At 35.4% G+C, this 24937-nt stretch overlaps 1 protein-coding gene across 4 annotated transcripts; it reads left to right on the top strand.

Annotated features, from left to right (window-relative positions):
- The first annotated feature begins 15 nt into the window (after window positions 1-15).
- Window positions 16-21878, top strand: MS4A13 (membrane spanning 4-domains A13). Of its 4 annotated transcripts, none has more exons than XM_025445904.3 (7): window positions 18-321; window positions 2732-2846; window positions 5598-5738; window positions 9008-9064; window positions 10002-10121; window positions 14203-14298; window positions 18954-19097. In XM_025445904.3, the coding sequence occupies exons 2-7, from the start codon at window positions 2793-2795 to the stop codon at window positions 18960-18962; spliced, it is 477 nt and encodes a 158-aa protein (XP_025301689.1). In that variant the 5' UTR covers window positions 18-321; window positions 2732-2792; the 3' UTR covers window positions 18963-19097. The 4 variants fall into 4 exon arrangements, with proteins under 4 accessions (XP_025301690.1, XP_025301689.1, XP_025301687.1 ...); XM_025445902.3 differs by lacking the exon at window positions 18954-19097 and adding an exon at window positions 21263-21878 and having other exon boundaries at window positions 20-321; XM_025445903.3 differs by lacking the exons at window positions 18-321; window positions 18954-19097 and adding exons at window positions 480-713; window positions 21263-21878.
- Window positions 21879-24937: the final 3059 nt, after the last annotated feature.

Below are 24937 nucleotides of genomic sequence, written 5' to 3'. Positions count from 1 at the left end.
CAGCGCCGGGGCTGCTGCCGTTGGAGGCCCGCGCGGCCTGAGGAGCCTGAGGAGCCTGAGGAGCCTGAGGGCCGCCGGGTCCCGGGCTCCTTGCTGTTTCAGCGATGCTTGCGGGGGGACCTGGCTCTAGGGGCGCCGCCCGCTGAGATCCGCCTCTCGCTCTGGGCCTGGGCACTGGCGGGAAGACCCAGACCGGCGCTGCAGGGGTGCTCCTGGGCGGGGAGACCAGCCCCCGCGGGGGTCCTCCCTGGGCCCGGGCCCGGGCCTGGGCCTGAGAGGGCGAAACTCAATCCCTAGGACCTTGACCGCATAAAATGAAGGGTAATGATGTCGCTTCGCTTACAGTATTTCTTAAGTGTTAAAAGGCGAAAAGCGGCGCGGAGACCGAGTGCGGTGCCGCCCACCCTCGCTCTCCTGCCCGGTCTGCGCTGGTGCAGACGCCGGGCCTCAGCCGTGTCCGCGCCCCGGCCCGTGTGGCCTCGTCCAGCCGGAGTCCCTCAGTCACAGCCCAGGGCCGGCCCTGAGTGGGCAGAAGTGAATTCCGGGAGCTCCGGGAGCTCCCGCTGCCTTGGGAGCCGGTCCCGAGCGTCCAGCGTTAGACGACACCGATGCCGCGTAGGGGAGAAGGAGAGGGGCCGCGGACGCTTTCCAAAGCAGGCTGCTGCGGAGGCCTGAGGGGCCAAACCCAGGGAGGGCCCGGGTGAGGCCCGAAGGTGCGCAGGGAGCAGCTCCTCAGGGGCTTTATCCAACCTGCCGAAGGGTTTGGGCTGTATTCTGAGGACAGGAGGAGTCGTATCTGCTAAAAATGGAGAAGTGGTTTCCAGACATGTGCTCTCTGTCGACTGTTGGAAAAGTTGTGTGTCATAAAGCGAGTGTATGGGATGAGGATAGGGTTGGGGATAGGGCTGGAGGCTTGTTCTGCTTGTTCTTTGGAACATGCTTTTTGGTTTAGGGATGGGCTCTCCAGAAAATAAAAACAAATTAGTAAGTTTTGTTTTTTATTTAGAGTTTTTTTTTTTTTTTTTTACAAAAATGAAATACTTAACTGGTCATAGAATAGAATGCTTTTGTAAAAAAATTTAACCATTATTTGTTCCAGAAATATATTGTGATTTCTTATATTTCCTATATTTTAGTAATACATTTCTTTTTTCTTCCTTCCATCAATTAAGCCAAAGAAATATATTGTAGTTTCTTGTATTTTATATTTCAGAAATATATTGCGTAGTTTCTTCCTTCCATCAACTAAGCTAAAGAATTTTAAACACACAGTCTGTTTCTTTCTTGTATTTTAGTGAATACTTCACCTGGGGAGATTTGGGAGGGGGCTTGATGGAAACTATAATGTTGCTACATATTCTGCCCAAGTCACTCATGATGCTTCCACTATCAACTGTGAAAAGAATTTTTATACATACATAAAAGGACTATCTTTTTTTTTTAAAGATTTTATTTATTTGAGATAGAGAGTGAGAGAGTGAGCATGAGCACAGGTGGGGAGATGGACAGAGGGAGAGGGAAAAGCAGCCTCTCTGCTGAGCAAGGAACCCAATGCTGGTCTCCATCTCAGGAGTAATTACGTTTTCTTATTTTCCTTTTATCTCGAAAGTGACGACAGCAATCTAGACATGACTTCCTGTTACTTAATATATTAATTCTTTAATTCTGTGTCTTTCATTTAAGCATGACAGAATGATTGCCTTGATTGCCTTTAGGCAACTGTACCCTTTCTTTGATATTTCTCAAAGGTGGTGTTTAATATATGAGACTTATTATTTATACTTAAATTATTAACATAGTATTTTCTCTACAGCCAGTAGGTCTTGTAATTCTTACCTAGCTTTTTTCTGTCTCTGTACTTTATAGAATTAAGGGATATTCGGAAAGTCAATCTTAGAAACTGAAGACTCATTAAAATAATCAAATCATGAGATTTTAAGGGTAAGGGAGTGAGAGGTCATTGACTCAAACCCTCCTTTTGAAAGGACCAAGGCTCAGGGTTTAAGATCATCCATTAGATAATCACCTGGCTAAGTGGCATGATTCGTGTTATTGACCTAAGTATGGCATATTAGAAGATGTAGAACAATGTAATGTCAGATCTACAAAGGATATAGTTATCAGCAAGGTTTCCTAAACACCAGGGAGAAATGCAGGAATAATGGGGGATGGGGGAAGAAACAACAACAAAAGAACTCCTAGGAGAAGCCTTTAGGATTGCGGAAGCAACTTTGGTAAGTTGTCTGGTGGCAGAAAAAGTTCTTTCATATAGAAAGAAGAACTAGATAGCAAGTATGTATCAGAAAAAAATATCATAAACCCATGATCAATTTAAGTACAAGAACTTGGTTTTGAAACGCAAACATGTCATAATGAATTGCATTGAACTGATTATGAATTGCAAATAATTTGTTAAAAGCTTTGCTGAAAATTCTCTAACACTGTTCCCTAAGCATTCTTCATATTTTATCATCCAGAGCCACTGTTTACTACTTAGAAAAAATGATTGTAATATGCCTTTATATTTTAGTTGTAGAGAGAGGCTTTTCACTTATGGAGGCCGTTATTCAGAACAGGAAGATGCAAGCTGATGCCTTTATGAAGTTAGGCACAGAAAGGAGAGAGCAATTGCTTCATAGTTTGGGGAGGTGGTTGTAAAACAAGGAAAGAATCAAACTTAAGTATCTTCTTTTGAGCAAAGTGTATATATATGTTTTGTATTGTTTTGTAGAAGTTAATAAAGATATCACCAAAGATTAGAAGCATAATCATCTAGAAGAAATGCTGGTAGTATGGCTCCATGTATGTGTTCAAAAATCTCTCCAGCAGATAGTCTTGTTTTAGGGGTAAGTAAAACTTCACTTTGACTAAATTCAGGACTATGCACTACTTCAATTTACTAAGGATTATTCTTGAATCTGGAGAGGGGCTTATTTGCTTAAGTCAAAAGGGTCAAAATGGATTTTATTTTATTATTATTTTTAAAGATTTTATTTATTTACTCATGAGAGACACACAGAGGTAGAGGCAGAGACATAGGCAGAGGGAGAAGCAGGGTCCCTGCAGGGAGCCTGATGTGGGACTTTATCCCAGGACTCCAGGATAACGCCCTGGGCTGAAGGCAGGCGCTAAACCACTGAGCCACCCAGGGATCCCTCAAAATGGATTTAAAAAAAAATTTAAGTACAGTTGACACACAATGTTACATCAGTTTCAGGTGTTCAACGTAATAATTTGACATCTCTCTACATTATGTTAAGCTTATCACAAGCATAGCTACCATCTGTCACCATATAATGCTTAACAGTATTACTAACTATATTCCTTGTGCTGTGCCTTTTATTCCTGTGCCTTATTCATTCCATATCTGCAATCTTCCTGTATCTCCCACTCCCCTTCACCCAAAAATATTTTTTTAAATATTGATTGTCTTCTACAAATTTTGACTGATCACTCATGTCTCTTCATAAATATATGCTTATATATAAGCATAGTGACTAAACCAACATACATAGGATAGTAAATCCCAAAAAAGAATAAAAGAAAGTGTTTTTTTCTTAAACCAGGAAAGGGATCTATTGCTGATCTCTTTCAATTACTGTATTGATGTCTATGCAATAGGATGATTATTAGTTTGTCTCTTCAATTGTAAACAGCTGAGCTAGCTCTTAATAAACACCAAGGAATTATGAAGATCATGCTTTTTCACATCTAAAGGAGAAAGAACTTTTCCTTTGAACTTAGCCACTGTGTAGATTAATTGTCTAAGTCTCCCGCCTGACTTCAGCAGAAGTTTATAATCTTTTTGGAGTCACAGACCCTTTTGGACATAGGAAGAAAGTGCGGAATCTCCTCCCCAGCTTCATGTATGTATCGTAATCATTTGCGCTTATATTTTTGGTGTGTGTGTGGGAGAGGCCTATGACCTCCTAAAGTCCCATTCATTGGATCTAAGTCAAAAACCATTTTTAAGTGAAAAAACCCAGCTTGTTCTCCACACACTAGCAGCCTTGCTTTCTTATAGAGTTCTTTTCAAGCTTTGGCTACTTAAATATTTCCTAGTATTATATAGGATAACCGCCAATTATAAAAGGAGACACTATCTTTCAAGCTCACTCATTTAAGAGTTGGGAAAGTCATGTGGAATTAATATTCTCCATACTAATGTGCTTATGCAAGAGGTATGCTGGGACCCGCTTTTGGAGACTGGTGACAACAGTGAGACAGCTAAAGTCCAGGCTCTTAAGGATTTTGCAATCTAGTAAAGGATTTTCTCCCAATCAAATCCAAAGTATCTCTGAAAATAATGCCTTTCTTCCAAATTAGATGCAGAGGAAATCTTAAATTCTAAAACTATAAAAATGCATAAGATTGTTAACAAAAAGTGATCTTTCTATAAAAGAGAATTCTCTAAAATATATCTTTAATATTAGCCAATTGCATTTATGTATTTTTAGATTACTTGCTTTACAAAGAGCTGAGACTATTAAAGTTAAATCATTAAATAGCTTACTATTAAAGTTTATATTAAGGGGCTCCTGGGTGGTTGAGCGTCTGCCTTTGGCTCAGGTTGTGATCCCAGGATCCTGGGATCTAGTCCTACATCAGGCTCCCTTGGGGGAGCCTGCTTTTCCCTCTACCTATGTCTGCCTCTGTCTCTCTGTCTCTCATGAATAAATAAATAAAATATGTTAAAAATTAATTAAAATAAAGTTTATATTAAAGTGAAAATAATATATCCTCTGAATTTTTTTTTATTTTTTATTTTTGTTAAGTAGGCTCCACACCCAACATAGTGCTTAAACTCATAACCCTGAGATCAAGCGTCATGCTCTACCGATTGAGCCAGGAGATGCCCCAACCTCAGAAATTTTTAAAGAGTAATTAAAAATGTGATTCAGTATATGAAATACATGTTCATTTATAAATTGAGAAATAAATTTACTGGCACATATTTGCTTGGATTGTAATATCTTACAAATTAAAATTGAGTAATAATTTTCCCCTCCACCAACCCATCCCCTATCCAATAGGAAAACCTTGTACAAGTAAATCTACACTAGGTACTCTGCATCTCTATGTTGGACTGTACCTTACTGCAGCATACTTGTGAAAAAGATAGATACCAAATATGCCTTGAAAGCAAAGATAAGTCTTTAAAAGATGCAAAAAGTGATTCAACCTTCATAAATTACTAATTTACAAGAATATATTGGATGCATGACTTCCTGCATCCAAATATATTAGTAGCTGTATTTTCCCCCAAATACCTTCGGTATTCTCCTCTCATGCCATTACTTAATAGGTGTGGAGGATAGCCAATTGTAGAGTCAGATCATCAACTATTTATGGGAGAATTGACCAGAATTATTATTGAGCAGTCTGATGCTCCAAGTATGGCTGATTCCTATTTGGTAAACCTCAGTACTTCCTAGTTAGGGCTTTCTTTTGGGGCTAACCAGTCCAGAAAATACATGATAAGTGCATTGCTATTTTACTTTTATCTTTCATAAAAGTACTGCATGTTTCTTATAGTTAATTTATTTATTATGTTATAAATCACATAGTTTCAGTGCTAATACCTTCTCTTCTCACAGGCTGTCCAGATTATGATTGGCATATTTCATGTTTTCATGTGGTATTTCTTATTGATTTTGTATATGGGACAAATTAGAGGAGTCTTTGGGACGTATGAACCTATAACTTACAAAACAGGATGTTCTCTATGGGGCATTATTGTGAGTAAAATATGTTTATATGATTTAATCATTCAGTAAATCCTATTCTTGCCACTAGTGGAAGATAGGGAACAGTTTTTAAACAGAGATTTCAGGCTAATTATGTAAGTAAATCCCATGTTGGTAGACTTAATTCAATATCAAATTCCTTTTTTCAACAAATGTTTTTTTGAGCACCTTTAATTTACAAGGCAAAACCTCACATTTTGCCAAGAAATGTGGATACAGAAGGGAATACACAATTACAACCATAGGTTGGAGTGTCTTTAGATATGTTAAAGACAATCATAACCTAATATCCATTAGCATGATTAATTTTCATATTTAGGGTCCTTACCTTCTTCACACAATAAGCCTATACTCAAATATTATCTAAATTTGACATTACCTGCTTTCTTCTATGGTTTCTAGACAGCCATAAGGTAGTAGAAAAATTTGAGGAGCATGGCAACCTCAAAACTAAGTGAACAAATAGGGAAAGATAAACTATATTAAATTCTGTTATTTTGCCAAATAGGGCTGAGAACTGACCATTGGAGTTAACAGTGTGGGAGCCAGCAATAAACTGGACAAGGAATGGTGAGGCAAAACCTGACTAGTTGGTTTAAGAAATAATAGGAAGAGAAGAACTAGACACAGCAAATACAACTCCTTTAAGGATGCTGGTGTAATGTGGCCTTGAGAAATGGGGTAGTAGCTGAAGGAAATTTCAGTCAAGAGAAAGTTTGCTTATTTGTTTCAGTAAGATGGAAGTATCATGTCTTTTACTGAGGGGACCAAACCAGAAGAGGGAAAATCGATATGAAATAAATGGATGGAGGGAGGGATTATTAGACTCATGTAGGCAAGAGATGATGAATCTGAACACATAAATACTTTGGTTCATGGACAGTTTATCTCTAGCAGTGGTTCTCAACTAGAGGTGGTTTTGCCCCTTAGAGAATATTTGGTGATGTCTGGAGACATTCTTGGTTTTCACAGCTGGGATGAGCATCTAGTAGGCAGAAGCCAAGGATATGGCTAAATATCCCACAACATATAGGATAGCCCTCATAAGAAAGAATTATCCATCTTTAATGTAAATAGTGCCAAGATGGGTAATAGGATGGAAAGGTAGAGGAACAAAGAGAAAGGACAAATTTTGATAGGCAGGTAGATGGGATGTTGGGAGCTTATGGAACTTTTCTTCCAATGGCTTCAAATATCTCAGCAAATTAGGAAGCCAGATCATGAGCTAAAAATGAGAATGGGATAATGGATTGGATTTTTGATGAGAGGACATGAAATAGTCATCTAGAAAAAGTGAGAGAGTATATGCATTGTGCAAAAGTAGTTTGACTTTCAGTAAGCATTAAGAGCTCACTTAAGCTTTAGGAACATGATGTGTGTAGTGAGATGTGCCAAGATGATTGTGTGTCTTTCTCTGGTCCTGTTTGGCTGCATTGGTTCAGGCATTCAGTGAGAAGGAGAACTGCATTTAATCAGAATTTGGGTTTAACCATGCATCTATGATCCAACAAGAATAGTGCAAAGGAGTTGAAAGTGTACATAAGCGAGTGTAATAGTTGGCCGTGGAATTTAAGCTGGTAAAGGAAGGAATATAACAGGGAGGTAAGGGCCTCGATTATAGATCCAGATGAGGTCAAAGGATTGTTAGAGTTATGATACTATAAGATGTGATGTGGAAATATAGAAGCTAGTGGTCAAAGTGGGATACTTGAGATTTGAAAGGTGTTCTACTTACTGGCAGAAACAAGCACAAAAAAAAATGAATATGGTTGTGAGTGACTGAGCTAGGATGAAATCAGAGGACTAGAGAAGAGACATTCAAAGAACCACAAGCCCAAGGTATTAGAAGGATCACACATATATACATAAATTACCAAGGTTTAAGAAGTATTACAGAGAGAATGAGACAAGAATTCAAATCACCATGAGTAGAGTGACCAAGTCATCAGTGGATGAGGAGACCACTTACCCAACATGTAGAACCAATGTTATAAGGGCGGGGGGTTGAGGTGACTGGGTGATGGGCACTGAGGGGAGCACTTGGTGGGATGAGCACTGGGTGTTATGCTATATGTTGGCAAATTGAACTCCAATAAAAAAAAAAAAAGAAAGAAAGAAAATGGCCACCATTTGAGAGTGCTATAGAGAAAGCAGTAGTGTCTAGGAGATCCCCTGCCTCTATACATTGGCTCAGAAATGTCAAAGAATTGCTTTAGAAAAAAATATTGAATTTTCAGACAATCAGATAAATGATTAATGTCTGTCAGTGTTTAATTGTACATTATAAAAATAGCTTCTGGAATAAAGTATCTAAAATTTCAATTAAATTTAATCCAATGCAAAACTGTCATAAACTTTTGAAAGACATTTTGTGAAGCTCATGGTTTGATACTCTAGCTACAGAGCACTCCGGTTTAAAGTTCAACTTTATATTCTTCCTTTCATTGTCTAATTCCTTAGAAATCTAAGCTTTTGTTACAAAATGAAGTGCTTAGTGTGTAAGTTTAAGTTATCCTGGAGGAGTTAGTAGCTTTAAGGTTTAGTCTTCCTATAAATGGTATAGCCTGAATGCTGTTTTTCCACAGATTATCCTTTGACTTAGATTTTTGTTAAAAAAAAAAACAAAACACTGGAACAGATAAGACAAAGGGAGTATTTCAAGGAAATTATGCAACTCACCTTCAAACAATATGGCATAGCTTTACACTTCTGGGAAATAGACAATGTAACCTAGTATGAAATAATGGAAATTCTTTTTTTTTTTTAAAAAGGGCAAAAACATGAATTATTATTACATTAATAATGGCCACAGTCTCAAGAGATATATTTTGTACAAACACAATTTGGGGTAGACTCATGAGCCACTTTTTTCGTATCTGGATATATATACAGTAATTGTAATCAGTGGCTTCATTTTATTAGGAAGGATAGCATTTGGAATGCTAATCAGGTGAGTTCAGAAAGCTTGCACAAATATAAGCAAACTTGGCCCTTGATTCAGGACCCTTTAAGTCGTCTTTGGCATATACCACAACCTGAATTCTGCCCACTGTCCCCTATGTTTCTGTGATTAAATGACCCTGCTGTGAGCTTTCATTTCATTACTTGTTCTGACCCCTTCTACTGAAACTTCTTTATATTTTGTTACTCTTGATATTCTAAAAATAATTTACCTAAAAGAGGGAGTTGTTAAAAATACATTTTAAGTTGATGAGCACTATCAATGAGTATTTATAAATTAAATATGTTTTTATATCCAGTTTATCATTGCAGGAGTCTCCATAATAAGAGCAACAAGGCATCCAACTCAAGGAATGGTAAGTGGAGATGCTTAGGGTATCCTAGAAATCCCTTTTAATACAGCTAAGTAGGTTTTAGTGATTAAACAATGAAAGACCCTACCCTACTTATAAAGAATTAAACAAAAGCTAGGAGCACATAATTTAATGTAGATTGTAATCTATAATGGTTAGAATCATTATGTAAAGTTTCTAAATTTAAATATAGGGTTTTTTTGGGGTGGTTGGTAATATACCTTTAACATTGTATGAACTTTACTAGTAGAAAAAAATTAATAATGCCTTTATATATAGACATAATATTACTGTAAAACTTCACTTTCCTAACTAGTTTGGGAACAGGATTGTATCTTGTAATACAGTAGAAGATCTTTCCAGAAGATCCATCTATGGGATAGATAAGATATTGAGAAGGAAAAAAAAAATCTTAGACTCTTAGAGCTACAAAATCAATGAGTATGATCTCACAATTGTACAGATAAAAACTTATATTCAAAGATATCGATGGATTTCCCTAGAGAATGAAAATCCTGGATTAAAAATCAATGAATCTCATTTGGCTTATTTCTTTTTTTTTTTTAATTTGGCTTATCTCTATGAGCAGTCATTTTCCATCTTTTTTGTTTCTTTTTCATTTTACTGTGGAACTACTTTTGTTCAAATCCTGTACTTAATATTTCTTCCAAATAACTCAGAAGATTATAAATTACAACATTTTTTAGCCCAAATGGAAGGCTGATGCCTATTGGTGTGATAGTTCACTGTTCCCTCCAGATTAACTGGGTTTCACATAAGCCAGGAAAGTATTTTATTCTAATGGCAAGCATATCAGCACCTCTAAAGCTTCAGAAAGTAGATCAGAGCTTTGACTAAATGATTTTTTTCAGCAATACCAACTGTTTAAACAAAGTGTTTATTCTGAATACAACAAGCTTACCATATATCTTCTTTTCAGATTACATGTGCTTTGACCACTAACATCTTCTGCATAATTATTGCAATTATTGCATCAGTTCTAACAACAATTGAATTGTCTTCTTTTAATTCCGTGTCATATAGGAATTATGGACAAGCGGTAAGTGACCAGTTCTTTAGGAACATCTTAATTTCAAACATCTTAATTCTCTTCTGAGGCTTTAAAGACTGTAGAGGTAAAATAAGGCTGTTACTGGCCTCCATAATATTATTTTCTTTAAGTAGTAAGCTCTTGATTGAAAATTTTAATTCAAAAGTAATTCTAACATGATTTTTTAGTAAATATTAATAGAATGTTTAAATTCCTGACATGCCCAATTAAAACAAGTAAATAATATGAAGGCTTCCTTGATAAGTATATATGCATTAGGCATGGGGTCACTGATGATTCTCTTAATGAAAGAAAAGTATAGTCCTGACCTTAAAACCATTCCCCAAATCAGCAAAATAATTCTGCTACTGATTCATATAATTGGCATTATAGACTACCTGGTAATTTCTGGTTTAACCCAGAGCTCTTCATACTGAGCATGTTTTTTTAAAGATGTATTTATTTATTTTAGAGCACAGGTGGAGGGGAGGCAGAGAGAAGGGAGAGAGAGCAAGAATCCTCCAGTAGACACCCAACTGAGCACGGATCCCTTTGTGGGGCTCCATCCTGAGACCCTGAGATCATGACCTGAGCCAAAATCAAGAGTCAGACACTCAGCTGACTTAGTCACCCAGGCACCCCCATACACAGCCTATTTTTTTTTTTGTCTCACATGAATTTTGCTTTATGTCCTCGTGCTAAATGTGCATGAATGTGTCTTGCTTCCATTTAATTGACTATCCAATCACATACTTTGTACCAGAGAAATAACTATTTCTTTTTTTAAGATTTTATTTATTCATAAGAAACACACAGAGAGAGGCAGAGACACAGGCAGAAGGAGAAGCAGGCTCCCTGTGGGGAGCCCAATGTGGGACTCCATCGCAGGACCCCAGGATCATGACCTGAGCCAAAGGCAGATGCTCAACCACTGCGCCACCCAGGCATCCAACTGTATTTCTTCACCCAGGCATCCAACTGTATTTCTTAAGATAGTAACATTCTCCAGTAAATGTGAATATTTTTACTGATATCACAACTGATTTATTTCGATTGTATTGGCTTTAAATTCAGAATTACAGAATATTAGTGCACCAAAAGACTTTAGCAATACTTGTAAAATTCTTCTGTTTCAAATGAGAACATATCAGAGTAGAGCTCCTCTTTATTGCTGAATAACAAAACAAAAAATAACAACTTGAAAATTTTAATTCAAAAGTAATTCTAATGAGAAGACTCATTGTAGATGAGACATCAATTTCCTGCTCCCCCCACCTCAACATTTCCCTCTCTACACCAGCACTATATGATAAAGGAACCATCAGTGGAAGGAATCCAAACATGAAGAACAGAAACCTAGAGGACAATGAAAGGATGAGAGAAGATGCAATAGTACCCCAAAATGGATTGTGTGTAATGAGTGATGGATTGATTTAAATAAGTACGCATTAGATTTTTCCTATACATTTTAAACAAATTCTCCATTTTCCCTGGAAATTCAATCTGGGCATCTTCATTTCTAATTTTGGCAGAGATAAGGAGGAAGAATTAGGTTATTAAGTGAAGGATTCTTTCAAATTACTCAGCTGCCCACTCTTATTCAGAAGTTTATAATCATCAGTTTAAGATAATACAGCATAATATCCAGGACCCATCTTTTGCAAAGAGTATTGTAGACTGTATTTATCTGACCTGAACTCAGTAGTAATGATCAATTTCACAGTCTCCTAAATGCACAAGTTTCAGTTTTGTTTGCTGTGATTAATGACATGAATGAATTTATATATTAGACCCACATCTCTAACCCACAGTCTTCTCCTAGAGGCATTATAGAATCCTATTCCTACATTCACTAAGGCAGCCAACATTTTACAAGATTTACTATAGGCCAGCTTTTCTGAATGCAAGCTGATTCCTTAAACCCATAAACTCATCAAGTTACTGGTGTTTCCAGGTAGGTTCAGCTATCCCAAAAAGTGCATGTCTCTGAAACACACTTCTCATATAGCAAAATGGTTGATAGGATAAATCCAGACAGACTGATTTTACTCAAACACTGTCTTCAGTACTCACTGTGTGTGACTCTGTGGACAGTTTCTTGACTTCCCTGCTTCTCAGCTTCTTTATGCCAATGGAGAAAGTGCTAACATATACCTATTAGTTAAACTACTTTGTCTCTCAGACTCCAGGCATGTTATTCTAATAGCCAGCTTGATGTTTCACTTGGATATGCTTCTCTTGTCACTATCTCAAATTAAACAGATATTAAATGGAAAATACTTGCCTCCTGAAAAGTACTGTGCTGCAAGACTCCCTTATTCAACCTCTGAAGTTCAAAACCTTGATGTAATCTTTTACCCTTCTTTTCTCTATCTTCCCAATTACCACATATTGTTCATTATTTACCTTAACTTTTAATAATTAGGGCTTCCTTGGTTGTAAGTGACAAGAAATACAACCCAAATTGACTAAAGCAAGAAAAGGGCACTTATTAACTTAGGCTGGACTCAAATGCCTAAATCACCTGTCAAGAACTCAGTCATTCTTGCTGTTGTTTGCTTGTTTGAACTTTTCTGGCAGATATCTTGCTATTTTCAGGGACAGAATTTGAGAATAACACACATACAAAAAAAAGGGTCGGGAAAAGGACTTTTTATAATCTTAGCAACTAAGAGGCCACCAGTACTTCCCAGCTAAAGTGCTACAATTGTGTTTCTGCCAACAAAATTAAATCAGAATTCTGATAAGGAAACTTGTTATTTTAAATCCTCCATAGTCTTTTCTTTATCCTCTTGTTAATATCATACACTCCCTGTAACTGAGTTAAACTCGCTTTATCATTTTCTTAAAACATGTTCATTCTTGCATTCAATTTTTTGCTCACATTATCAAACCATAGGTCATGTAATATGTATTTTAGTTTTATTATTGTTTCTATTTTATGTTTCCATTCCTTAATTATTTTGTCACACTTTGAATGTATGCTATTACATTTTTTCTGGAATAAGATACATTACAACAAAACTAGTAAATGAAAAATTTAAAGCTGCCTAGAATGTTGCTTCCCTCCTTCATTTTTCTCAGTCCTATTCTTGTTTCCAATGTCTTACCTCTTTATGAAGCCTTCTTTGATATGAATGGCTCAGTCCAACTTCATGTTCCCTAAAATTCCTGGGCAAGTTTTTATCCATTCTGATATATTTAACCTTATTATATGTCACCTTACATTATTTTCTGTCTTTTCTACTTCAGTATATATAAACCTTGAGAAAGTAGGGATTTTTTTTGTCATTTCATATTTGCCATCTAATCCCTAGCATCTAATAGTTTCTTGTATAAAATATAGTAAATAAATCCAAAAAAAATGGAGAAGGAAGAAGAGAAAGACTTGAAGGAGAGGCAATTGTAATGTTATTCTTCCCAGGTCTGAATCATTCTTTCTATAGCCAGCACAATAACTACATTTATTTTCAAGATTAGGACCAATATCATTCATCCTGATATATAGTTGAAAATATCTTTCTGATCTCAACAGAAGGGATCTGCTTTATTATCCCAGCAAAATTATAATCACTGTATACTTCCAAGTGAGATATTATTTGAGGATTTATTCATCCTTCCACATCCTGCTACAGCAATTTCTATGTGTGATTTTTATCACCATACATACAAATTTAAGAAGGTCTGTAATTAGTAACAGTTGTTTTAATACATGAAAATTGATTGATAAAGTGTCTTTAGTAGTTATTACTGGAGACAGAAGAGTCTAATATTATTAATTGAAGAGCTTAGATAGAGACTCTGTGATGAAAAGAATAATGAGAATGAATAGTTTTAAGAAGTGAGACAAGAGTGCTGAGTGATGAAGACCACCAGTGGAAGCTGAAGATAATGAACTGTGGGAATTAAGGCTAGGAAAAGTAGAGTGGAAGACAAAGAAGTAGAAATGACTTAGGAAAGTCGAATGGTGAAAGCAGCTTATTTATTTTTCCTATTTTCCTTGACTCTTATAGTAGGAGGTCCTTCTGTGAACATATTTGCACTTATTAAATATAGTAATGCAAGACCTCTCCCTATTTTCTGGTTTCAGAAACTTGGAAGAGAAGTTTCACGGGTTTTACTGATATCTTACCCCTTGGAATTTTCTATTGCATTAACATACTCAATCTTTGGCTGTATTGATTTGGTAAGTATTTATCTACTCTCTGGCAAATCAAGAGATGCTGATTTCTAGCACATACATTCTATAAGGAGATGATACAATATGTTAGAACTCATGAAAATGGGATATGTCACAATATTTTCTTTAAAATTTTTCATTATTTATTAAGTTATACATTAAACTATAAAGTAAAATTATAGAGTAAAAAGTCCTCTTACTGTAGTCCTCATCATACACACACACCCAAATCTAAACAAAAAATACATACAGACACAGACACACACACAGTTTTCTTGTTTACTAATCATGTAATTCATATTCATAATGTTTGTCACATGTATTTTTCTCATCTATCATAAACATCTTTTCATTATAAAATGCCTTTTAGTAGCATCATACTTTTCATTAGTATTTATTTTCACATTTTTTCTTGCTGCATATATAGCTTTTTTCCAGTTTTTAAAAAATTAAAAACAATGATCTTTGCATATAAGACTAGTATTTCTGTAGGTAGTTGATTCCTAGAAGTATAATGACATTTTATTTTTTATACTTTTATAGTACTTTTATAGTGCTGTGGATTATTATAGCATTTGAGGATGTTATCAAAGTTTATGAGAATGATTATTTTATCACAAGCTTAAAAAAAAACTAGATATCAAGGTGCCTGGATAGCTCAGTTGGTAAGCATCCAACTCTTGACTTCCAGTCAGGTCATGATATCAGAGTCACGAGATTGAGACCTGCATAGGGCTTCCCACTGGGTGTGGAACCTGCTTAAGATTCTCTCTCTCTCTCTCTACCCTTCTACCCCTGCCAACGCTGCTCTTGTGTGCTCTCTCTTTCTCTCTCAAAACAAAACAAAACAAAAAATTAGATATCTACACTCATTCATTCTTTCACAAATATATACAGAGGGCCTACTACTTACTAGGCATTGTAATAGGCACTAAGGACACAATGATTAACAATGCAACATCCCTACCATCAGGAAGCTTGCATTTTGGTGGAGGAGAAAAACAACAAATATATATGCATATGTGTTTGTGTGTATATATATATATACATGCAATACATATATATTTATGAGTATATATCTATATCTATACATAGATATAAAATAATTTAAGGAAGTGAAAAGTGTTATGGAGTAATATGAAAAGGAGATAAAGCAAAGATTATTTTTACATAGGTTAATAAGAAAAGACCTCCCTACAGGGACTAACTGAAGTGTAGAAGTAACATGGGAAAAAGAGTTTTCTAAGAATAGGGAATGAGTGGGGCTTCCAGAATGGCTGAGTGAGGATATAGCAAAGCTCCCTAAAAAGAAATGATAAAACTGGACAGACTGTCAATAAACAACCTTTTAAAGATTCTGGGAATTTACCAAAGCATACAACAAACATTTTTTTACTTAAAAAAATTTACTAAACCTCAGTAAGAATAGTGGGTGGGTGTCTGTGATATTCTATTTTGAGACTGCTCCAATTCCTCCTAGCCTCCACCCCAGGTTCCATTTTGGAGTATAGAAGTCTTACTGGCTCAAAGTGTATATTACTTTCCTAGGGCTACTCTAACTACCACAGACTATGTGACTTAACAAGAATTTATTTTCTCACAATTCTGGAAGCTGGAATTCCAAGATCAAGGTGTTGGTAGGGTTCTGAGGCCTCTCTCCATGGGTTTTATTTTTATGTATTTATTTATTTATTTTCTAAAGGAAGAGTAGAATTTAACACTAGTGACTCTCTCTATAGGACAAGTTCCATGTCAATACAGAACATATCTCTTTCATGGATCATTTTATCTCATGTGCCCTGTACAAGAGTGAGCACACAAAATATGTGCTGAATAAATGAACTGATGAATTAATCATGTATCTCATCTCAAATAATGGGCAAACTACTTCATATAGTTGGAGAGATTCAAATTTTTAAATTAAATATATGAAAGAAGAAATGAATGAGAATGAAGAAACAAATTATATGTTGTTGGGGCAAGTGAGGGTGGGGTCAATGTAGCATGTAGTAAAAAATTGTTCCCTCCCCTAGAAGAACTGAGAAGCTTATGTGACCTATAGTGGGAAGGATATTACTTCTTTTGGCATGCATAATTTTCTAACAGTTGGCCCTTATATTTGTGTAAAATAGCCTTTACAGATATAATTAAGCAAGGTACAGAAAGAAATCCACGGAAAAAAAATCTCCAAAGACAAAAAATTCCAAATTTCTGGTCATTCAGAGTAATGAGCTGTATTTACCCTTCCCTACCAAAAAAGCCACCAAGAAATTTGTATTACAGTTTTTTTTTCCAGTTTCTTGCTGTAGCTCTTAGTGGGCTACATAATAAGGAAAACACCTTATGTGTTTGGCATGTGATATTAGGTGAATAGAGGGGTTAGATTAGATTATTTAAATGATCAAAGCCCTGGTATTTGAGTTAAAATTGCTTCTCTAAAAGGAATATGGGACCTTGGAGCAACCAAGAGAATTTTGTAAGCCATGTTCCTCAAATAACAGGCAATGTCTTTTTACAGTTTTGCAAATTTCCAGTTCCTCCCTCTTTAAAGTGTTTTGCCAAATGCTGAAGATGGTGAAAGTCCATAATGCAAATATCAATTGTACATATTTATAGCTCTCATTCTTCATATGTGTTTAGTCCCTCAGTTTTCATGAATTACATTACATTCTTTTCCCTAGTGAAATGCTGCAAAGCATAGGTGTCTAGGTGTTCATCTCCTTGGGCTTTAGATGGTTGTCTTCTCCCTACATCTTCACAGGGTCTTCCCTCTGTATGTCTCCTCATCTTATAAGGACATCAGTCATTGGATTAAAACCCACTGTAATGACTTTATTATGACTTCATTACTGCTTTAAAGACTCGATCTCACATTCTGAGGCACTGGGAGTTGGGACTTTAACATATTGAACTTTAGGGGGACACAGTGCTGCCCTTAACAACCTCTAACCAGTCATTGCCTGACTACTTATGCTGACCAGAGAAGAACCCCATTAAACCAGTCTTTTTTTAAAAGATTTTATTTATGTATTCATGAAAGACACACACACACACACAGAGAGAGAGAGAGAGAGAGAGAGGCAGAGACACAGGCAGAGGGAGAAGCAGGCTCCATTCAGGAAGCTTGATGTGGGACTTGATCCCGGGACTCCAGGATCATGCCCTGGGCCAAAGGCAGGCACTAAACCACTGAGCCACCCAGGGATTCCCCTTAAACCAGTCTTAAAAATAAAAATGTGAATTTAAATAAATGAAAAAAGTAAGTAGACATGTCAGAGACCACACACTGCAGGGAGACAGACTCCACAAAATTAGTATAGGCAAGTCACAAAAGGGAGCAATAACAAGCACTCTGGGGGAAGATAAGGGAATCAGATACCAGAGTCACTACAATATATTGTCTAAAATATCCATTTTTCAACAACAAAAATATGACATGCAAAGAACAGGAAATGGTAACATATACACTTAAAAAAAGAGCAGCCAGTAGCTACAGTTTTGGGGGGAAGAGAATGACAAATGTTGGCTTTCAGAAAGAAAGACTTTAAAGAAGTAAAGAAAAAAATATTAAAAAATTAACGTATTTGGGATGCCTGGGTGGCTCAGTGGTTGAGCATCTGCCTTTGGCTCAGATCGTGATCCTGGGGTCCTGAGATCGAGTCCCACATCAGGCACCCCGTGGGAAGCCTGCTTCTCCCTCTGCCTATGTTTCTGTCTTACTCTCGGTCTACCATGAATAAATAAATAAAATCTAAAAATAAATAAATAAATAAATAAATAAATAAATAAAATCTTTAAAAATTAACATACTAGTTAATATTAACATTAAAAATGATAACAATGACTCATCAAATAAGAGTATGAATATCTATTACCTTGTGATATTATGAGTTTGCATAGTCTAAATTTGTCTAATTGCATCCATTAAATATGTTCAGTTCTTTGTATATGTTATATTTCAATAAAACTATTACTTTTTAATAAATAATAATATAAATAAAAGAGATACTAATTATTAGAAAGAATCAAATGGAAATTCTGTAGTTTAGAAATACAGTTCCTGAAATAAAGAACTCACCAGAGGGAATGAAAAAAAGATTTGTGCTAAAAGACAAAAACAAAAACAAAAATAAATAAATAAATAAATAAATAAATAAATAAATAAATAAAGACAAAAATCAGCAAACATCATAGAATGATATAGATCATCCAATCTGAAGAACAGGAAATAAAAAGAAGAAAAATTAATAGAGCCTCAGAGATCTTTGGGACACCATCCAGTATACCAACATATGAATAATGAGAATCCCAGAAAATGAGGGAACAGGAAAAATACTTGAAGAAATAATGTCAAAAATTTTCCTAAATTTGATGAAAAATATTATTCTACACATGTAAGAAGCTCAGTAGCCTTCAATTAGAATAATCACAAAGAGATTCACTCCTAGGCACCTGAGAACAAAACTGAACTAAAAAAAGAAAATCTTAAAAGCAACAAGAGAAAAATGATTTTCTGTACAATAGAACAACAGTAAGTTTAACAGCTGACTTCTCATCAGAAACAACAGGGGCCTGAAGGCAATGTGATGGCACATCAAAGTGTTCAAGGAAAGCAGTCAAGCACCAATTCTGCACCTTTAACTAATCATTCAAACATGCAGGTGAAATAAAGACACAGAGGAGCAAAGAGAGAGTATGTGGCTAGGAGACCCGCCTTACAAGAAACACTAAAGGAAGCTCTTTAGTCTGAAGGGAAGTGATATCAGATGGAACTCAAAAACACATGAAGAAATAAAGAGCATCGGTAAAGGTAATTACTGCAGATGACTATATTAAAAAAACTAAATAAATATACCTTTTGTGCTTCCCTTAACTGAATGAAAAGACAGTTACATATAAATTGCATTGGGCCCAACGAGATAATCCAAAATAACCTCCTTACTTTAAAGTCACGTTATTATCAACCTAAGTCAATCTGTTACAACTACTCAGCTCTACCTTGTAGTATGAAAGCAGCCATAGACAATGTATAAATGAATGAATATGGTTTCCTTCCAACAAAACTTTCCAAAATAGGTAGTGCGCTGGACTGGGTCCGTATTCCAGAGTTTACCAACCTCTATTCTATAGATATATAGTCTCGTTTTTCTTCTGAAATTTTAAGAGATAAGATTATAAAATAAATTATAACCTATATTGCTGAGTTTATAACATGCAGGTATAATATATATGACAATAATAGCACAAAGGAAGATGGGAGGAATAGAGCTACATGAGAACAAAGTCTCCAGGTATCTTGGTTCATCCCTTCACTCACACTAAAAGGAGTCATGAACTAGAGTCAAAAGGACTAGAACTAAGGAAAGATGACAGACTCAGGAAAGGCAAAAACATGCCTTTAGAAAATAACCCTTAAGGGCTGAGACCAAGGTCAGGTTCCTTTATTTTCCACCAGTGCTTCTGAAGCCTGGCTATGCATTAGAACAGACTGAAGGCTTGCACTGAGGGCCACAGGCCATTAGCCCACTCAAGAATTAAACTGGTCTGGGATAAACTCCTTGTTATGTATTCATACTGAGGTATAAGTTTTCTTTTTGGCAAAGTATTTTGTAAAGTGTGTATCTGTGTCCTACAAAAAGCACTGAAACTTACTTTCTAGGTGTCTTCTCTCTAGTTCTATACAGGGCAGCAATAAAAAAAATTCCTTTATTGGAATTAAAGTAGCAAATAACTGAAGCAGTTTGTGATAAATTAAGATGCACATTCTAATTACTCGACTAGTAAGAACACTCAAAAAGTACAATAAGGATCAACAAAGAAGTAAGATAATATACAGAAAGTATTAATAGGCAAAGGAGAAATATAAAAGACAAAGGCCTATAGAAAACAAATAGCAAGATATCAGACATAAATCCAGTCATTTCAATAATACCATTAAAACTACACTGAGATATTCATTTCCTAACAATGATTAACTTTCAAAATACGATTCTAAGTGATGATGGTGCTGATTAATAGAAGAAATCTCTCCTGCTTGAAGTGTAAATTATTACAACTTTGAAAAATTTTGGAGCATTATTATGTAAAGTTAAGATATGCATACCTAATGAATAATTTTATTTCTTAGTTTATACCCAACAGAAATGTGTGTCCATATGTACTATGATACACTTCCAGAAAAATACCAATATTATTCATAATAGTCTCAAAGTGGAAACAATGTGAATGTGTGAGTGGTGAATATATTGAAGTATATTACTCTAATAACATTCTACATAGCAATTAAAATGAACTATACCTATACTTAACAACATGGAAGATTATCACATATATAATGTTAAGTATATAAAGTCAGACTCAAAGAATGCATACTTTATGATTCCATTCATATGAAGTTTGAAACCAGGCAAAACTAAAGCCGAACTAGAATGTTTACAGAAGTATGCAAGCTAGGAAAACTGGAAAGAAAAGAAAAGATTAATTACCTAAGGGTCTAAATGACAAGTTATTTTTGGAAGGAAAAACTGGGTAGTAATTGGGAAATACTATGACAAAATAACTTTTGGGGTTCCAGCATCCTTTCATGTTCAAGAAGAATTTTTAGTTGTTGTTAAAGTTTGGAAGTATGCCAAAAGTCACAAGTGTCTGGAACACCTGGGTGGTTCAGTTGGTTAAGCATCTAACTGTTGATTTGATTTCAGCTCGAGTCTTGACTTCAGGGTCATGAGTTCAAGCCCCATGTTGGGCTCTACCCTATGTGGGGAGCCTACTTTAAAAAAAAGGTTACAAGTATCTAGTAGGAATTAAGAGAGTGGATTGAAGTAGAGTTGGGACACAAAGAGGACACATGACACTAACATTTTATTCTATAAACATCACTATTGCTTATGGTTTTAAAAATTAAGTATTTGTTGCATATATGATCTTAGGAAGCATGATATGACTTATAAGAGGTCAATTTTTTTTTCAGAATCGTCATAATGAAGATACTCTCACAGCTGTTACAGAGGAAGCTGAGAGCACTTTTTAAAAACCTTAGAAATGTGAGATTTTTCCTGGTGCTCATACCTGATGTGGGCCCTAATGATATCTCTGTATAACAAAGCTGCTACAAAGCCCACAGATTTTGTGCAAAAGAAAATACAAAACAAGTTGGATTTTTCTTCTTAGTATTCAAGAAATTTCTCTGCACATATTTTTGTAGGCTCCAAGTGGAAAGCTTTTCCCTATTTAAATATATTATTACAAGGAAAAATTTATTTTCTAAGTACTCTGAACCTGTCAACTCTAACTCTGAAGCTGTCAACTCTCCCTATTGAACTTTTATAAGAGACCATAAAAAAAATTTGTGATTGTCTCTAGAGTGCAGGCTCTAAAGACTTGGAGCATGATACTGAATAATTCTCAGGAAAACTTTAAATAATTTATGCCCCTACAAGTGAGGAGTACATTTCAGTATGAATTATTCTACCTGAACTAGCTTCTACTTGAACAAAATAGGAATCAAAAGTCATCCAACTCAAAGTCTGTTCATTGTTCTTTTTTGACTGCTCCTCTCCTCATTAAAGTTCCCTTCTGCCCCAAGAGTCTCTGCTATCTTTCTTCCCTTTCATTTCCCTTGATTCTTATTTCTTATCATTACTTGGATCATCTGTTCAATTGCTTTTCAAAGCAAACAAGCTGCTTTTCCACAATGAGAATTTCTCAAGAATCTTTTCTGAATTCAGATTCCCCCTCTCTTCTAATATGGGACAGAACTTCAGAAAATCTTGCTCAGCAATATTAGCCATGCCACTGAGTTCATGTAGCTCTCTTTTAGATGTGCTGCTGGGTTTTTGTTTTTGTTTTTGTTTTTTTTTGTTTGTTTGTTTTCTGCCTTGTTTCTCAAGAGGTTTCATCAATTGTTATTTCATATTATAAAAAGATAGATTTCATGGGTCTAAGAATTTCAGTGCTCATGTCTATCAGTTCAATACATACTAGGTGTCTTCTGTGTGCCAATGACTATATTAAACTCGAGAGTATCAAAGAAAAATAAGAGACCTCACCACAAGCAGTTTTTCAGAAAGAAACAAACAGATAGCAAATCAAGACTATGCAGTGTCATACATATATTACCAGAAATATGAAAAAAATTGAAGTAGTACAGAAGAGATAATGATCCTTTTGATGGTAAATAAAAGGAAAATGGAATAAAGCTTTATGAAGGATACAACCTCTGAGCAGGGGATTAATTATAGTTTGCAAAGCAGAGTGGAAGGTGGGAAGGCATTTCAAATGAAATTATCTCATGCAAAAAACAAAGAAAAAGAATATATTAAAAAGATCATAGTACATTCCAATAGCTAAAATAAATATATATCATTAAAACACAATGACAAGAAGGAATAGGTCAAGTGAAAATAGGAGATGTAAAAAGCCAGATGCTAAGTTAAATCATCAAAGACTCTTGACTCTATTGTACTGAACTGTATATATCTTGCATAGTGGGAAGCCATTGAAGAGTTTTTAAGTAGGAAATGACAGGCTTGGATTTACTTGAGGAAAAAGTATTAAGTAGGTGGAAATGCATTAGAAAGGATGAATTTGATAAGAACAGCTAGAATGTGGAAGAGAATAATGGATAACTATTGTAACGACTTAGACACACAATGAAAAAGAATGTCAATTTTAGCTATGATGACTGATTAGACATAAGTTATGAAGGAAAAAAAAAGAATCTAACTCCCCAGTTTTTCGATTGAGTGATACCTACATTGATACAAAATGTAGAAGACATAACAGCAGGATTGAATGATAGGTTCTGTTTTGGATAAATTGAATTTGAGATAATTATGAGACATTAAAGTAGAGATATCTAATAGGCAGTTGAAAATACTTGGAGGTTGAATAAAAGCTATATAGAGATTGATTTTGGTGGTAGTTAAAAATATGGAAAAGAGTTTCCATTTTCAACAAGGACTAGGTTTTTGCAGAACACAACAAAAGCAGGTCAAAAATTTAAAAGACCATCTGCTTAAGGGTATCTGAGGTCTAGATTTAAGGAAGCTAGAATTTAAGGAACCAAGAATCCAGAGTTGAAAACAAGACACAATCCAGGCTTTTGACATAGCTTTTCTACCAGATGCATTTTCTGAATCACAAACAGCAGATGAGAGGCCAAGAAGCTGAAAAGAGCTTCCAGTGTTCTTTTGGGTTGTGAAGACAATCGGAGCTCAGGCTCACTGAAGTGTGAGAAGCTCATAAACACCCAAAATGTTTTGTTATGTTCCCTTACAAGGGCTATATCCTAACGGTAATAGTGAGCGAAAATGGGCCACACTTCTTATAGACTGATGTGTGGACCCAAGTCAGCTCTGTTACTGACTGTACTAAAGGGAGTTTCTATAAATCTGAGAAAGGTAAAAAAAATAAAAATTTCAAAAGGAAATTTTTGAGCGAAAATGGGCCATACTTCTTATAGACTGATGCGTGGACCCAAGTCAGCTCTGTTACTGACTGTACTAAAGGGAGTTTCTCTAAATCTGAGAAAGGTAAAAAAGTAAAAATTTCAAAAGGAAGATAACATTATCCTGAGCATCAACTTATCTACAGTTTTTCATACATAATGTCTCATTTTAATCAAAACAAGAATTAAAAGAAAAAAATTAACTGAAATCCAAGAGAAATCACAGGCCTACAACTAAATAACAGAATTATAAAACTTAAATGACAAGATTTTAGCAGAGAAATGAAAATTATAGAGTCAAATGGAAGTGAGAAATCACATAATTAAGATATAGATTCATATATGAAAGTAACAGCTACTAAACATAACTGATAAGGAAATCAGGGGGGTAAAAGAAAAAAATAAAAGGAAAATCAGACTGAAGCATTGAGAAAATGATAGAAAATGCAATGTGGGGGGTGAAAACAGTAAGATACATATTAACAATAAAAAGTTCTAATACCATGTATTTGAAATTCTAGGAGAGTAAAGATAAAAGCAAATAATATTTGAAAAAATTATATCCTGGGAGTGTTCCCAAGTTGATTAAAAATAACAAATCATAGACTCAAGAGGGTTTTAATACTAAACTAAGTAAAAACAAACTCATGTCTAAAGATACATCATAGTAAAACTGCATAAAACCAGCCAGAGAGAGAACAGTCTTACAATTAGACAAGAGGAAAAGACATTTTACCTTCATGGAACAGTGATAAAAGAGAATGGCAGCTGACTTACAAAATCAGTAAATGCCAAAAGTCATCAGCATTGAATTGAAAAGTTCAGTAAGTGTTCTTAAGACAAAAGGGAAAGGATCCCACATGGAAAGCTGAAGTAAAAAGGAAAGAAAGAAAATGAAATAGGATAAATATCTGAGTAAAGATAAACGAATATGACCATAAAAACTATCATTTCTAGGTATACTAAAATGTATTTAGAGGGCGGGGCAAGATGGCGGAAGAGTAGGGTCCCCAAGACATCTGTTTCCACAAATCTACCTAGATAACTTTCAAACCATCCTGAAAACCTACAAATTCGGCCTGAGATTTAAACAGAGAAAAGCTGGAACGCTACAGAGAGAAGAGTTTAGGCTTCTAACAAGGTAGGAAGACGGAAAAAAAAAAATAAAAATATATAAATAATCAAGTGGGGGAGACC

The sequence above is a fragment of the Canis lupus genome, chromosome 18 (genome assembly GCF_003254725.2).
Source record: "Canis lupus dingo isolate Sandy chromosome 18, ASM325472v2, whole genome shotgun sequence".
NCBI classification, from domain to species: Eukaryota; Metazoa; Chordata; class Mammalia; order Carnivora; family Canidae; genus Canis; species Canis lupus.
This window is presented reverse-complemented; position numbering and strand designations above follow the sequence as displayed.